Consider the following 13,814-nt stretch of genomic DNA (forward strand, 5'->3'; position numbering starts at 1 on the left):
GGCACTGGCAGTCTGTTCGGCTCCCTTCGCTTTCCCCTTCTTGATCTTTGCCATTGGGTAGAAATGGGGGCGTCAACCCACGCGTGGATGTCGTGCGGACGGTGAAGACAATGGAGGCGAGATGCCGTGACCAGTCCCGCAGAGGTTCGCGATCAATATCAAGGTTTGAGAGACCCGCCAGGGGCAAACCTGGGCAGACGAGCTGGCGAGGACAACCCGCGAGGGGCATGCGGGATGAGAGCGGGGGCGAGCGCGAAGGAGGGCACGAGGCATGGCGCGTCGACCGCGGAGGTCCAGCATGCGTGGGAACTCCGTCTCGGGCGTAGCATCATTCATTGCACGACCGACGAAGCCGTCTTACACCCTCCCTTCACCATCCCTGGCTCAGGCTGCTCCCGACGTTGCGCACGTTCTTTCTAGCGGGGCTAGGGCGTAACTTGCGACGGCTGTCTCCTCTGTGTCATGCTTTCTGTGACCAACTTGCGGGGGCACGAGTACTGAGTGGACGCTATCCCCGTACGTACCGCCGATCATGGCCTCCAGTTCCTCCCCAGGTAACGGCAGAGCCTCCGGGCTATTCGTACCTGGCTCTCCTCCCGCGAGGTCCAAGTCGCCGAGCATGCCCCCGTCACCGACTCCGCCGTCTCCTCGGCCTCGCCCTGCGGCGGCTCGTGCGCAGACATATGCCTCCGCCAATTCACTCGCGGCCACTTCACTTAACGTACCTTCCACCCCGTTCTACACCCCACAGGTCTCCTCGATCAATGTCGCTGCTCCTAAGCGTTTGCTCATGCCAACGGTACGCTCGCCGAAGCCGTCAGGCGGCTCCCCTCGTCCGCCCAGCACCAAGTCGTCTCCTTCGAAACTCGGACGATCCAGAGCCGGCTCTCTTATCGTGAATGCGTCCACCGAAGGAATTGAACGTACTACACCTGGTGCCTCAGACTGGCTTGTCGGCGGAGAGAGGTTCGAAGTGGTCGAGGAGCAGCTAGAGCTCGAAGGCTTCCAAATATATGCCGTGGAGAAGTGGTACGCTTCTCAGGGCAGTTTTCCTGACTTATAACGGCGTGGTGATCCTTCTTCACCAAGGGTCGTTGCGCGGAAACGCCCCGTCCTCGTGTTGACCGTCTTCACCGGCGATCCGAAGCACAAGGTACTTAATTTTACTCGCTCTGGTACACGAACTCTTAGTGACCTCTCGTAGATCACGGTCACAGCACTGAGTCTACAGCCATCATTGTCTCCAAATGATGCGCAAAGCGCGTGGGATGATGCAGTACGAAACCTCCGTAGGGATGGTGCTCGCCCGAAAGAGGTACGGTGCATGACCTTGCATCCCAACACATCCGTTGATCTAGTACGCGTAATAGACAGAGAAAGGCATACTGATGGTCACGTCTCTGGCTAATTTCCGCTCCGACTATACTATCGTACACATTCCGTCAGGGAACTTCATGGACGTCCGTGAGCAGTTGTACACCAACGTTAACCTTCTTCGGATGGGTTGCGGCGGTCGCAGTGCCTTGACCCTTGAGGAGCCGAGGTGCGTCATGAACGAATGTTGCACTACATATCTTTCGCACAAATTCACATACACACTACATATAGCGACGCAACGAAGGATCGGTTCATTGGGATGTACCACGTTACAGACAAGACCCCTTCGCGATCCCGCGAACTGTTCAACACGACAGTGTTAGAGCTCGTCAAACTCATGCAGGCTGCCTTAGCTATCTTCGGCATGTTCGACCTATCTTCGGAGGAGCGCAATGGGTTACTGTGTGATATTACTTGCGAAGGCATCCAACGGTGGGTAACGGAGATTGGAGAACCATACCTACATATTGAGGTAATTTATACTTGTATGCGACATGTCACTGAACTCTCACTCAACTCCTGCGTCGTAGCCCACGGAGCGGGTCGCGGAACCCACGGTCATCGCAGCACTGTTCAGTCTTATTCTGAGCACTAGGAGCAAACTACACGCTCTTGGACTGGTATGTGTAGCTTTCGCTCGCAGCACACTTAGCTGACTTCGTCATATTTCAGGTCGTACCGAAGGATCCCTTCTTGGAACCCGAGGTTTTCGTCAGAGCGCTGGCGACCTTCCACTTGTCGAAGTCTCACCCGCATTCTCATTCCCCACATGTCCTATCTGTTCCCACCTCACCGACGTTGCAGACGGTGACCGTACCAAGTTCTAGCTTGTCCCCGTCGCCTCTCGTTTCGAGTCCTAGTGTGGTCTTCCTCTCTCAGCCCCTTATCGAGACCATCGAGTCACAGTATGAGAAGTCGCGTCAGAGCGAGTCCTACAAGGTGCACCGGGTCCTAAAGAATAAGCTTGACGACCTCGCTATGGATTTGCGTACGCATGCGGTCGAGTCCAGCGGGACCACCACAAGCACGCTCAGCACCACTTCTGACCTTGCCGCCTTCGCACGGTGTGCGGTGACGTCGAAGGATGCGCCACAAACTTTGCGGTATTTCTGGACCGGTCGGCCAGGGTATGCGGAGAAGAAACGGCGGGAGAAGGAAGCAGTCTGGAGCGACGGAGAACGCGAGCGCGATGACGCTGAGAAGGATAGAGACGGTGAGAGGGATGGCGCGTCAAGGGAGAAGGACGAGCGGGAGAGGGAGACCAAGTCGGCTGACGAAGGCGAACGGCCGTGGTCTGACAGGGTCCAACGTAAGGTGGAGAGATGGACTGGGTGAGTGCTGTGGTGTTGCGCTCACTTCACTATCGCTCACACTTAGTATCGAAGGTTCAAGGGCAAGAAGCTGAGCGTCGACTTTGGCAATCTTGGGAAAGCATTCATGCCGGATTCCCCAAGAGTCCCTTCTGAGAGGTTTGGTCAATCCCCAACGGTCCCATCGGTAGTTGTTTCGAAGTGAGTCGCCTAGTCGAGGCCTGTCCACGAACGTGTATTGAGCTATCCCTAGGGACCCTGCAGAAGAGGAAGAAATGTTGAGCAGCGGTCAGCAGTCCCCCGTCTGTACGTATACCGTTGTCTTTGTGACCACCCTCGTTTGAACGAGCTCACGTAACGATACTTCACAGCTGACACCCCCAATCCGCTCATGCTCGGAGTCGGTTCCCTCCCGCACGCAGAGCGCTCCGCGAGCGAGCTGTCGGAGTACGACCGACGAGTCACAGAGTTCAACCAGAAGCGGCCGCACAGCAAGTCCCAGTCACGCATTATCAGCTGGTCAGACGCACGCAGCGCGCGGGGTATGTTGCACGAGAACAGCTCTAAAGAGCACCGTATCGGCGCGAGCCCGCTCGGCAAGACAGACTCGAGCTCTTCTCCACTTGAGGGCTCAGCCTCATCCATGGACGACACCGACGACCTGGACATGCGGCACAGACGACGCCTTCTCACCTCTGGTCCCGAGCGGCGGCGAAGCTTCGACGATGCCCCGGACTTCGCCAACAGCCATATACTCCCGGTCGAGCGTATGCGTATAGACGTCGAGCTCTGCGGCCAGCTCCTCGTTATGCGCAGGCGCGAGTCGCATCTCGCCAATGTTGTTGCCTGTCTGCAAGCCCTCGCCTCTAAGCTCGCCGCACAGAACGCAAAGCTGCGCGCGGACCACGAGAACGCGAGAGGGGCACTCAGCACGCTTGACGTGCAGGCTGGCGAGCTGCAGAAGCTCGAAGGTCTTCGCACGGAGGCCGAGACGCTCACGCAAGAGACCAACGCGCTCGCGTACGAGAGCGCACAGTTCCTCATCGAGGATATGTGGCACATGGCCGTGCAGCCACGACAACGGGTGCTCGCGCTCCGCGAGAAGGTCTTTGGAACGGGGCGGCGGCTGCCACAGGGTGTGCGGGGCGCGCACGACTCGTTCAGCCGCGTGCAGTGGACACTGGACGGCGCAGAGAGGCTTGTGGATCGCATGGGACGGACGGAGAGCGAGGCAGAGGAGGAAGAGGAGCTGCCGCATCTACCAGGGATGGAGATGGAGATGGAGGAGGAAGTCGACGTGGTTGAGCACCAGAACTTGAAGCCGACGTGGCTGTTGCGGTTCTTCAACTACTGGAGAGGGCGGCTTGGGCTTAGTCGGACGCAGGAACTTCCCACGACAACAGCACCGGATGCTCCAGCCCAGCCTGCAGATTCACCGAAGGGTGAAGCGCAAAACGGGAACAGCGGGCAGGACCATGTGGGGCAGAGCGATAACGGGACAGCCCAGACCGGGGGTGTTGGGAGCGGGGCGAGTAGTAGTGTGAGGTTGCTCACTGACCAGGCGCGGACACAGTTGCTGCAGAGGACAGTCACCAGCTGACAGATATGCCATTTGGTTCATCTGTAACTCTCCCCCTTTCTGCTTGATCTAGTCACGCTTTCGCTAGACAGTGTTCGTTATGCAATGCAACATGTACTCCCGCGCAAGTAATTTATCTATGACCACGGATTACTCTCGATTGTCTCTTCGACTCCTGTTCCTACTGAGGTCAGATTCTCCACGCAGGAACATACTGAGATATCAGGATGGCTATGACTGGACATTTGTTTGAACATTATTCAAATGAAGCTCCCCATTTGTCCGCACGCTATCCTGTTGCTCGCCGCACAAAGTTTTACTGAGACGATGATAGGAACAAAAACACAAATGAGCACAAGCACATAGCCAAGCTTAAATTAGTGTAAAACCGAACATCCGTCTCCATAACCATCATACACCAGCACCGCGCCCCCTACCGCATCTTGAGCTTCCCCTGCGACTTGCGCAACTGTCGCTTCTTCTCGCGCTCGAGTGCCTTCTGCTGCTCCGCCGCGCTAAGCTTCGAGAGCTTCTCGTCCCGCGCCTTCTTGCGCGCCGACGCCTTTTCGTCCTCCTCCTCCTCGCGCTTCTCTTTCACGGCCTCCTCGCGCATCTGCTTCTCGACCTCCTCACGTGTCTTCTTGAGCTTGATGCGCGTCTCGGGGCGCAGCTGCGCATGCAGGCCGCCGCGGACGCCCGGGAGCTTGCCTTCGCCCGTGATGATGTCGACGAGCTGGAAGGCTGCGGTCACCAGCGGGAGTGTTACGGATGCGCTCGAGCTCGGGGGCAGGCGGAGCGAGAGGATGAGGCGCTTGGACCGCTCGGAGGGGTCCAATGGGCTGGGGGGGCGGACGCGCGGCTGGTCAGTCAGCGAGAGGGAGCGGAAGTATGGCTGGATGTCCGGCTGAGACAGGATAGCGGGGAGCGAGAACGCGCCGTAGGGCTTGAAGAGAGCGCTGGTGATATCAGCGAACTCTGCGGTAGCCTGTGAGCTGGGGATGCAGGGGTTGACAACCGTGAACACACGCACCGGACATGACCGCAAGAGATTGAGGAAGCGCAGCATTGTCAGTGGTCTTGGTGAACGTCTGCCGCACGAAGAGGTGAGCGATGAGGTATTGCGCGCGGTTACGGGACGAACGCACCATATCCCAGCGGTCCGCCCTCAACTGCTTCATTTCGTCCTTCGCGACTACAGCCCAAACGCACCCCGGAACCGCGGTGTCCTTGTCCGCAGGCTCCCTGAACGTGAACTCCAGCTCGACGCTGTCAAACACCTTGTAGTCGAGCTCGATCAGACCCCTCGCGAATTGGTAGATGAGCTGGAAGAGGTCGTGACGTGGGCGCAGCGTGAAGGTGGTGTGCAGCGATGTGAGGCCACGTCTTCCCGTAGAGAACGAGAAGAAATCGCTGTTCCCGTCTACCGAAGGACGCGGGTTGGTTGTTATAAGGGAATAGGGCACAGAATGACGTACCCTGGATGAGACCTTCCGCATTCGCGGGTCTGGAGAACTGTGCCTTGTATAGAGGCAAATGTGCCTCGAACCTAGCAAGAACGTAGGGTTAGCTGCGCCCACGTAGCAGGGATGGCGGTGACGAGACGCACCATTTGTACGCCTTGGTTTTGTTTGCCTTCTTCCCAACAAAGTAGAACACGAAGTAAAGAAGTGCGGCACCGAGGAAGTAAAGCTCATTCTTGAAGTCTGCGCATGCTCAGTGATGAACGCGTCCGGAGATGGAAGAAGCATGGAGACACGCACAAGCTGGCCGGAAGGTGAGGAACTTCCATCTGAACTCAAGCCCGTCATACTCTTTGGTGACCTGGGGCATGGGCGGAGTCAAGTATTGTGCAATGAGCGATGCCATGGTGGACAAAGAGACGGCGTTGAGCTTGGGTCTCTGAACGGGAGAACAGGCAGGGGGGGAGGAGACTGGCGGCTCAGCTTACTGCTGTAAGCGGGGGAAGCGCCCAGGTACGTCGGGTCGGTAGCCACGTGGGCGTGATAATCCTGCGTCTGGGTACACGCCCTGCTGCAGTGTGATTGGGGCGGAGGAATGGAATGAGGACGTTTTCCCTGTGTCTCTTGCACTGCTCGGTCGGTGCGTATCTTGGCCTAGCGCACCCCTGACTATACAGGCCCCCTGGGAAAATCTCCTATACAAAACCCTACCAGATGACAGGGGCCTGCCGCTATTAGTATTAGCTACAACAACTTCTAGTCAACTAGTCGACAACCACCTCGAGGTCTCTGTGACACTCAGGCTCGGCCCGCGGACCGCACCACCCTCTTCTACCGGCGCGGCACGTCCCACAAAACTTGGACCAGTGGCGTACAGGCCATCCCGTGCCATCTCCGCGACACATCCAGGATGGATCCACAGGTACGTTCACGATGCGTACTCAGCAAAGACACTGGCTGAAATGCACGCAGGGCACAAACTCTGAGTTGTCCCCACCGACAGAATACAGAGCCTTCGTGGTCGACGTCATGGCGCGAATGACCCGCACGTCTGGACGGATCGACCAAATGGTCCTGCGCCGATGCTTAGGACTCGCATCCTCGTACTTGGTTACAGACGTGACCATGAACGCGGAGGAGGGGGTGCGCTCATGGCGGGCGGGGTTCAACCGCCTGGTGGACGTGATGGTCGCGCTACATATGCGACAGGAACTGGAGGTGGAGACGGTGAACACGGCGAGCAAGGCGTGTTCTGAATGCTGGGGAGTGGCAGGGTCGTGGCGAGAGATGGACGAATGCAAGGAGGGCGTGAAGGCGATTGCGACGCGACTGAAGGGGCTGCTGGACTCGAACGGGAAGACATACCGCGGACAGGCGATCTATGCACCCTAACCGTGACCGCAGCGAGGTTATTGTACATATCCATGTCTGTGTCTGTGTCCTGCAGCTGGTTGGTGTACAAGACATATGTATATGCACCCTGCGATCCCGTCCTCTAGGCACAGATCGGACAGAGCACGTGGCTGCGGACAGTGACGCAATTCACCGCCCCAAGCCGCTTTCGCCTGCTCTGTGCCGCTGCCAGGCCGCTGCGCTCTCTCCGTCTCACTCTCAGTGTCCGCCGTACTTACCTTCCTCCACGACGTCTTCCACGACGTCCTCCACCATGTCCGCCGCGATGGAGAGGTCCGCCTCTCTGCGACCCCCCCGTCCTACGCGTTCCGTCCCCGAGGCCCCCCTGCCCATCCAGACTGATATGCCCTCATCACCGGAAGCCGAAGATGTCCGCCTCGCGACCCCGCTCGCTTCGCCGCTCGTCGAGTCGCCTGTCCATGAAGATGCCCCTGCTCATCCTCAGTCTGCGCACCCACAGACATCCTCATCTGCATCCCAATCCTCCCCAGCGGCCTCTGCCCTAACTCCCATACGTGCTCACTATCTCAAGAAGGAGCTGGTTCAATTGGAATTCCAGAGAGAGCTGGACGCATTGGTGACAGCCCCCACGAATGGTGTCTCTCCTTTCTCCTACCTTGGGCACCCGTTCGCCCCTCCCCCCAAGGGTTCGCCACCGCAGGATCTCCCGTTCCTTCGCTTCTTCTTCCGCCGATTTGTCCTTTCCTTCCCTTTCCTCGCGTCGGCCCCGAAGGATTTCTTCCCGGACAAGGTCCAACCATTCCTCATCTCACTGCTCTCCCGCAACTTCTCTCCGACCTCTGTTCTCGATGAGAATTCCGAGGAATCCGAAGAGGCTACGCGCCATCGTTTACTCAACAAGCTCGAGCGGAACTTCTCCATGCTCATGACGAGTGGTACCAAGCTCGTCGAGCCGGAAGAGGTAGTACGACTAACCCAAGCCGACTTGAACCGCTTGGAAGTCTTGGCGAGGAAACGCGCCGCAAGAGAGAAGAGAATGAAGGACAGCTTTGACGTGAATGTCGTATGCGTACGGACTGTAACGGAGAAGAAGCGTATGCGCAGCAAGATGCATGAGGTACGTTTCCAATCGTCCTGTTGCGGTGTGCAGGGATGCCGATTTATGCTGTTCCTTGACACAGGAGTTTATCATCCGCACCAGGCGGAGAGGACAGCCAGATGTGTTCGTCTCTCGCCGGTATGGCGACTTCAGAACACTTGCAGATGAACTTAGGAAGGCCCACCCGGACGAAACAATCCCTCAGCCGCCGCCCAAGGATCGCAGCTTCGTCAATGTCACCATATCTCCGCAACCGTTTAATACCTCGTTCTCACAAGCTTATCCATCGCCACCGTCCACTGCGTCCTCACCATCTTATCCGGGGCTCTCCTCTCTTCCGCCAGGCACGGCCTCCGCTTCAGAGAGGCCGCCGCGGTTACGAAGTATGAATGGTCTGTATGATGCCGATCACAACTCCAGCGGAGACTCGTTCAGTGTCAGCTCTCCGATCAGCCCAACTTCAAGCTACAACGGCCTGGATGTTCCGGGCGGAGGGATGGCACAACAGGCTGCTCGCCTTTCACGAGAGAAGAACCGGTTGACCTTGCGTTCATACTTGCATGCACTACTTGCATCCTCAACCTTCGCGTCCTCACCTGTCTTGAAGTCATTCCTGCTCAGTGGCCCCACTAGACTGACTGAGGAGGAACTCGCAGACGCCCGGAGACGTGAAGAGGCAGATCGTATGCGAGAAGATGGGCGCCTGAGATTTGCTAAGGAAATCACTGCCCGGGTCGACGGCCTTCGGGAAACAGTCCGAAGTCTGAAGGGCGAGTTGCTCGGGAAAGGTACGTCCTTGCATATGGCTGAGTTTACCTTGTTCCGCAGCTAGTACTAATACCGCGCAACTTACACAGACGGTTTGACGCATATATTTGCCACAATCAAGGACACGCCAGATGTCCGTAATCTTCCACCCACCTATCATGCGGTGATGGAATGGGCACGCATCTCGTACGTTCGGAACGTAGTCCCTACAGTCGGGATGCTGACTACTTACGTATCTGTCAGACTAGCCTCCACTGTTTTCCACCACTTCGTCGCGTCAGATAACGCGTCGGAGAGCTTTGCGAGCTTGAAGCGTATACATGGACTGATGCCGTACTTCATGCTCAAGACCGTGTTGAAGATCAGCAATCCCATGGGCATGATTCGCGGCGTTCTCGATCTGTTCCTCGCGCAACCGTTTGGTGGCCGAAGTCTTCTCCAGCGTATGTTCACTGGCCAGCTAATGGAAGAAGTCCGTGCGCTTGAGGAAGACATTGACGCTATCAAGGAGAAGGTGGACGACCCTGTCATGTGCGAGAAGGTCCGGCTATATGTCTATGCGCCTCGTGAGATCCAAGCCGTGTACAAGGCTGATGCATGTGAGTCTATTCCTATGCTTGTCTCGTTCGCAATAAATCTCACATGCCTTTGTTTTAGCGGCAGAGAGCATGCATGTCCTCGCGGTCGTTCTGCGCTCCGGCGAGCAGCCCTCATTATCCCGGGCTCAGCTTCAGCGCGTCATGTATGCTCATCGTGCTCACAAGGAGTACATGAGATATACCGAGTCGCTTGAAGATTCAGACGACGATGAAGGTCCTCAGGACGAGGAAGCATGGCTCTTCGAGGACCTCAGCATACTCGCCAAGTTGTACGCTCGCATGAAGGATCGGGAACAGCTCATCGAACTCATTTTCCAGGTATGTCTTTTGACTCCGCTCTCATCGGCTTGCCTGAGCTCACTGCGGTCTGCAGGGATCTACAGCCGAGTTGTTGAAAGACATCATCACGATCTTCTACGCTCCATTGGCTCAAGTCTACCGTGCTGCGAGCATCGCGGACTCCTTAGGCGATCTCCAGAACTTCATCAATGACCTGATCCGAACGGTGGAGCAAACCGAAGAATGTCAGTTACGCCTCTCTACCAGCTGTCCATACACTTCGCTGACTTTGCGCAGTGAGCCAGACTGATCCGGCGAAGACGGTGCAGATCTACATAGATCTCATCCAGCGCCACGAACAGTCGTTCTACAGCTTCGTCCACAAAGTCCACTCAAAGGGCGAAGGGCTGTTCACAGGTCTGATGCATTGGATCGAGCTCTTCCTAGCCTTGATGCGCGACGGCGTTGGGGAGCGCATATCGCTTGAGTTCCTGCTTCCCCACACGGGCGCCGATCGCGAGAACATCATGCGGGAAGTGGACGAAATCGCATTATATCACTACAAGCTCAAGGTCGCGTATGAGGCGAAGCTGCGGAGGCGGTTCGGGCGGACCCAGGGCATGAACGACGCTGATGCGGAGGACGAGGCGGCCGCACAGCTCGTGAACGGTGTCGTGCGCGACCTGAGCTTCGGAGAGCTGGTCAAGGGCGATGCTGACGATCTCGCTGCGCAGGAGACAGATGACGAGGACGACTCGAGCGATGAGGAGTCTGGCTCTAGCTCTGGGACGTCGAGCACTGATTCGAATGAGTCGGGCTCGGACGATTCCGAGGAGACAGACAGCGAGGAGAGTAGCGGCGGCAGCGAGACTGAGCGTGATGGCACGCCCTTCCCACATGACAAGCGACCGCGACGGCCCCCGCGCTCGAAGACGGTGGGCCACTCGCCCGTGCTGTCGCGTCCGCCACAGTCGAGGCTTGGCTCGCAACAACCGATGCGTTACTCCGTAGACAATCTTGCCGAAGAACAGCCACCGCCTGTCCCTCCCCGCGAGCGTAAACGGACGATGTCAAATCCCGCCCGTCTTGTCCCGACCTCGTCGAGGTTCAAGGACCTGCCGCCTCCGCCCCCACCACACTCTGCCGGCCAGCCCCCTCGGTCTGCTCGGCAGGAAGAGAAGTCGGCAGACAGACGGCGAGGGCCGCCCGCGCAGACGAAATCCCCACCAAAGTCCAAGAAGACCGTGGCGGCCCCGAAGCCCCCGGACCTCGAGCACATTCCGAAGCTTCTCCCGCTTTTCGTGGAGATGGTGCGTTCATGATTCATTAATGCTCTGCTGCCTGCGCAATCACTGACATGATGCGCTCTAGATGAGACCGAACCTCGTGTCGCGCCGGTGAACGCAAGCTTATTCTGCTGTATGATCGATGCTCCCGGAGATCCTGCTAGATGTATGAGATGGTATGCTCTATTGTAAATCTAGGTTAATAGTGTGTAGGGTTTTCGTTATGACCTTTGATGCTTTTGCACGCTGTATCACCACCCAACATGAACCCAACGATCTACCCACACTATTTATTCTGTATCCAGGCCATCCATGCATGTAGCTATCCACAGATGAGAGATACGCCTATTAACCCCATGCTCCGTCCGTATGTGTGTTCGCAGTTCAAAGCAACGAAACAGTACTCTTATCATGGACATGTCGTGAACGATCGTATGACGTTATGTGCAGAGAAGCTAGCAACTACGCGATGACTTGCGTTGTGAGACTATTATGGTACACCGCCGATTCAGATGGAAGGGAAGAAGACTCCGTGCAGAAAACGACAAAACGAAGAACGTAACGACAGAAGTAGTATGGACACAGCTGCGATCATTCGAGCATGCCACGTTACGCAATTAGAATGCTTGCGAGGAGATCGTGAAACGCTTGAACGTGTATCTGAAGCACGAACCCCCGTGGTCGGATCAGATGTCAGCTCAGCAGGACGTGAGAAGTCAGGATGACGCACCCAAGGAATGCCAGATCCTTGCTGGCTCCTGTCGAATCGGCATCAACAGGTTCTTCTGGCACCTGCTCGAGCTCATCTGTAGGGAAATACGAAGTATCCGTGATGGAGCGCAGACGGGGGATGAAGGGCGCCTCGATGTTCCGGATAGCGTTCCAGTCGACGCCATAGAAGAAGGGATGGTGCTTGATCTGATCGACGGCGAGACGGCGGTCCTGCGACGTAATCAGTCTGCGGGGAGGAAGAAGTGTCAGAGAAACACGATAGTTGCGGGGACAGTGCGAGGCATGAGCCCAACCGCACGCGCGTCAAAACAGACGAACCTCCTGACCAAGTCCTCTGCCTCGCGACTGAGATGAACGTCGTCGGGGAACGCGAGGTAGTGCTGCCAGTGGACAATCTTCTGGTACGTTTCATGTGTCGATTCTGAACAGAACGGTGGGTAACCGACGAGACACTCGAACATAATTGCTCCGAGTGACCACCAGTCGCACTCGTTGCCGTAACCCTTCTGCAAGAAGATTTCGGGCGCAATGTAATCGGGCGTACCGACAGTCGAGTAAGCCTGGAGAAACGCATTGTCAGCAATGCGCCCGGTAATTCCGCGTCTTACGGCACGCACCAGTTTTCGTCGGTTAGCCTTCCACGTCGCGATCTGGTCTTTGCTCGACATCGTAAGATGGATAGCATTGACCATCACGCTATTCCGTGCCGCTTGTGCGGCCGTCGTTGGTGATGTGACACCGTTTGCAGAGTCAAGCAAGCGTTGGTAGTAACTGGAGTCGTGCTGTTTGTGGAAGCCGGTTGACAAGCCGAAGTCAGACAGCTTGATGTGTCCATCCTTGTCAATGAGAATGTTGTCCGGCTTGATGTCACTGGAAGCGACGTCAGTTCTGGTGGCGACCAGACTTTTCTCGTACGTACCGGTGAATGAAGCCTAGTTGGTGGACCGCTTCGATAGCCAGAACGCACTCCGCGATGTAGAAACGGGTGACGTCCTCTGAGAAGGTGTCGTACTTGATGAGCATCGTCATGAGATCACCCCCAGGCAAGAACTCCATGATAAGGTAGAGATAGGATGGGTCCTGGAACGAGTAGTAGAGTTGCACGACCCATGGCGAGTTCGACTCCGCGAGGACGTCGCGTTCGGCGCGTACATGCGCGAGCTGAGGGAGACTTGATGTAGATGATGGTGCGACACGATGTCCGATGGAGACACACCTGGTCCTTTTTCAACATCTCGTCCTTCCGGAGGGTCTTCATGGCATAGATCTTCCCCGTGTCGACCTTCTGCACCACGCGAACCTATGGCACGTATGGCCCGGTGAACAGAGAGCTTGTGCGCGCGTAACACGCAGACGTACCTCTCCGAATGCACCCTTACCGATGACCTTCACAGTCCTGAAGTCGTCCAGGCCGAGCTTCGTTCTCCTCAAACGCAAAAACGCGGACTCGCGCTTGCCCAACTGTTGTAGCTGGCGCTGCTTCCGCTCCTCCGACATCGTAGTGTCCGCAGCGAGCTTTCTCTCAAGCTCTACTCGCCTGTGACATATCAATAACCTCTTCGGGGCAGGTCTTGTGGGGACTTCATACCTCTGGTTGCGCTCGATCGCAGCCTCCACCGCGACCTTGTAGTAGTGCTCTAGCTTGAGCTGGGCTGCCTTTGATCGGGGAACGGCATCGTCTGAGAAGCCAGCGGTGGTGCGCTCGAAGTAGACATAGTCTGCGCCCTTGTTTGAAGAGGAAGACTGTGCACTGTTCACGCTGGACGAGGACTGGGACTGCTGCATGGGCGACGGGGCGTTGGGAGTGGTTGCCATTGGAGGATCTATAGCCGACATGTCCTCGAAACCAGCTTTAAACCGCCTGCGTTAATAGGTGCTCACGTGATGTTGATCGACGCGCGCTAGCGATAATCGTTTTGGCTCCGACTCTCTGGCAACCACAACGGTCTCG

At 56.9% G+C, this 13,814-nt stretch overlaps 5 protein-coding genes across 5 annotated transcripts; 3 read left to right on the forward strand and 2 right to left on the reverse strand.

The window, feature by feature from the left end:
• Positions 1-370: 370 nt before the first annotated feature.
• Positions 371-4,415, forward strand: L226DRAFT_529536 (uncharacterized protein). The gene is made up of 10 exons (XM_067679631.1): positions 371-1,029; positions 1,090-1,153; positions 1,205-1,315; positions 1,371-1,543; positions 1,609-1,849; positions 1,908-1,997; positions 2,050-2,708; positions 2,763-2,888; positions 2,941-2,993; positions 3,059-4,415. The coding sequence occupies exons 1-10, from the start codon at positions 533-535 to the stop codon at positions 4,285-4,287; spliced, it is 3,243 nt and encodes a 1,080-aa protein (XP_067541659.1). The 5' UTR covers positions 371-532; the 3' UTR covers positions 4,288-4,415.
• On the reverse strand, positions 4,369-6,381 carry L226DRAFT_556852 (DUF1682-domain-containing protein). Its single transcript, XM_067683150.1, has 6 exons — positions 6,027-6,381; positions 5,873-5,969; positions 5,742-5,812; positions 5,412-5,686; positions 5,297-5,354; positions 4,369-5,241 (listed from the first exon to the last, which is right to left on the reverse strand). The coding sequence occupies exons 1-6, from the start codon at positions 6,130-6,132 to the stop codon at positions 4,700-4,702; spliced, it is 1,149 nt and encodes a 382-aa protein (XP_067541660.1). The 5' UTR covers positions 6,133-6,381; the 3' UTR covers positions 4,369-4,699.
• On the forward strand, positions 6,362-7,219 carry L226DRAFT_477350 (uncharacterized protein). Its single transcript, XM_067676745.1, has 2 exons — positions 6,362-6,648; positions 6,699-7,219. Exons 1-2 carry the CDS (start codon positions 6,637-6,639, stop codon positions 7,116-7,118), a joined length of 432 nt encoding a protein of 143 aa, XP_067541661.1. The 5' UTR covers positions 6,362-6,636; the 3' UTR covers positions 7,119-7,219.
• Positions 7,220-7,319: 100 nt separating this feature from the next.
• L226DRAFT_499079 (uncharacterized protein) lies at positions 7,320-11,615 on the forward strand. Its single transcript, XM_067677702.1, has 8 exons — positions 7,320-8,217; positions 8,282-8,987; positions 9,057-9,153; positions 9,211-9,566; positions 9,625-9,884; positions 9,940-10,090; positions 10,143-11,155; positions 11,217-11,615. The coding sequence occupies exons 1-8, from the start codon at positions 7,393-7,395 to the stop codon at positions 11,244-11,246; spliced, it is 3,438 nt and encodes a 1,145-aa protein (XP_067541662.1). The 5' UTR covers positions 7,320-7,392; the 3' UTR covers positions 11,247-11,615.
• Positions 11,616-11,748: 133 nt separating this feature from the next.
• On the reverse strand, positions 11,749-13,648 carry L226DRAFT_453495 (kinase-like protein; the record flags this gene model as incomplete). The annotated part of the gene is made up of 8 exons (XM_067675132.1): positions 11,749-11,791; positions 11,862-12,089; positions 12,182-12,423; positions 12,481-12,733; positions 12,783-13,024; positions 13,080-13,163; positions 13,223-13,400; positions 13,452-13,648. The coding sequence occupies 8 exons, from the start codon at positions 13,646-13,648 to the stop codon at positions 11,749-11,751; spliced, it is 1,467 nt and encodes a 488-aa protein (XP_067541663.1).
• Between the last annotated feature and the right edge of the window lie 166 nt (positions 13,649-13,814).

The sequence above is a fragment of the Lentinus tigrinus genome (assembly GCF_003813185.1).
Source record: "Lentinus tigrinus ALCF2SS1-7 unplaced genomic scaffold L226scaffold_2, whole genome shotgun sequence".
Taxonomy (NCBI): Eukaryota; Fungi; Basidiomycota; class Agaricomycetes; order Polyporales; family Polyporaceae; genus Lentinus; species Lentinus tigrinus.

What these genes read in the sequence shown, in the direction of transcription:
- L226DRAFT_556852 (XM_067683150.1), bottom strand. Translation starts at nt 6,132, where the DNA reads ATGGCATCGCTCATTGCACAATACTTGACTCCGCCCATGCCCCAGGTC. An exon ending in CCTCACCTTCCGGCCAGCTT is followed by an intron (nt 5,970 to 6,026) that starts GTGCGTGTCTCC and finishes GAGCATGCGCAG; the next exon opens with ACTTCAAGAATGAGCTTTAC. An exon ending in GGGCGGACCGCTGGGATATG is followed by an intron (nt 5,355 to 5,411) that starts GTGCGTTCGTCC and finishes TTCGTGCGGCAG; the next exon opens with ACGTTCACCAAGACCACTGA.
- L226DRAFT_529536 (XM_067679631.1), top strand. Translation starts at nt 533, where the DNA reads ATGGCCTCCAGTTCCTCCCCAGGTAACGGCAGAGCCTCCGGGCTATTC. An exon ending in ATATATGCCGTGGAGAAGTG is followed by an intron (nt 1,030 to 1,089) that starts GTACGCTTCTCA and finishes TTCTTCACCAAG; the next exon opens with GGTCGTTGCGCGGAAACGCC. An exon ending in AACTACACGCTCTTGGACTG is followed by an intron (nt 1,998 to 2,049) that starts GTATGTGTAGCT and finishes GTCATATTTCAG; the next exon opens with GTCGTACCGAAGGATCCCTT.
- L226DRAFT_499079 (XM_067677702.1), top strand. Translation starts at nt 7,393, where the DNA reads ATGTCCGCCGCGATGGAGAGGTCCGCCTCTCTGCGACCCCCCCGTCCT. An exon ending in GGGCGAGTTGCTCGGGAAAG is followed by an intron (nt 8,988 to 9,056) that starts GTACGTCCTTGC and finishes CAACTTACACAG; the next exon opens with ACGGTTTGACGCATATATTT. An exon ending in CGTGTACAAGGCTGATGCAT is followed by an intron (nt 9,567 to 9,624) that starts GTGAGTCTATTC and finishes CCTTTGTTTTAG; the next exon opens with CGGCAGAGAGCATGCATGTC.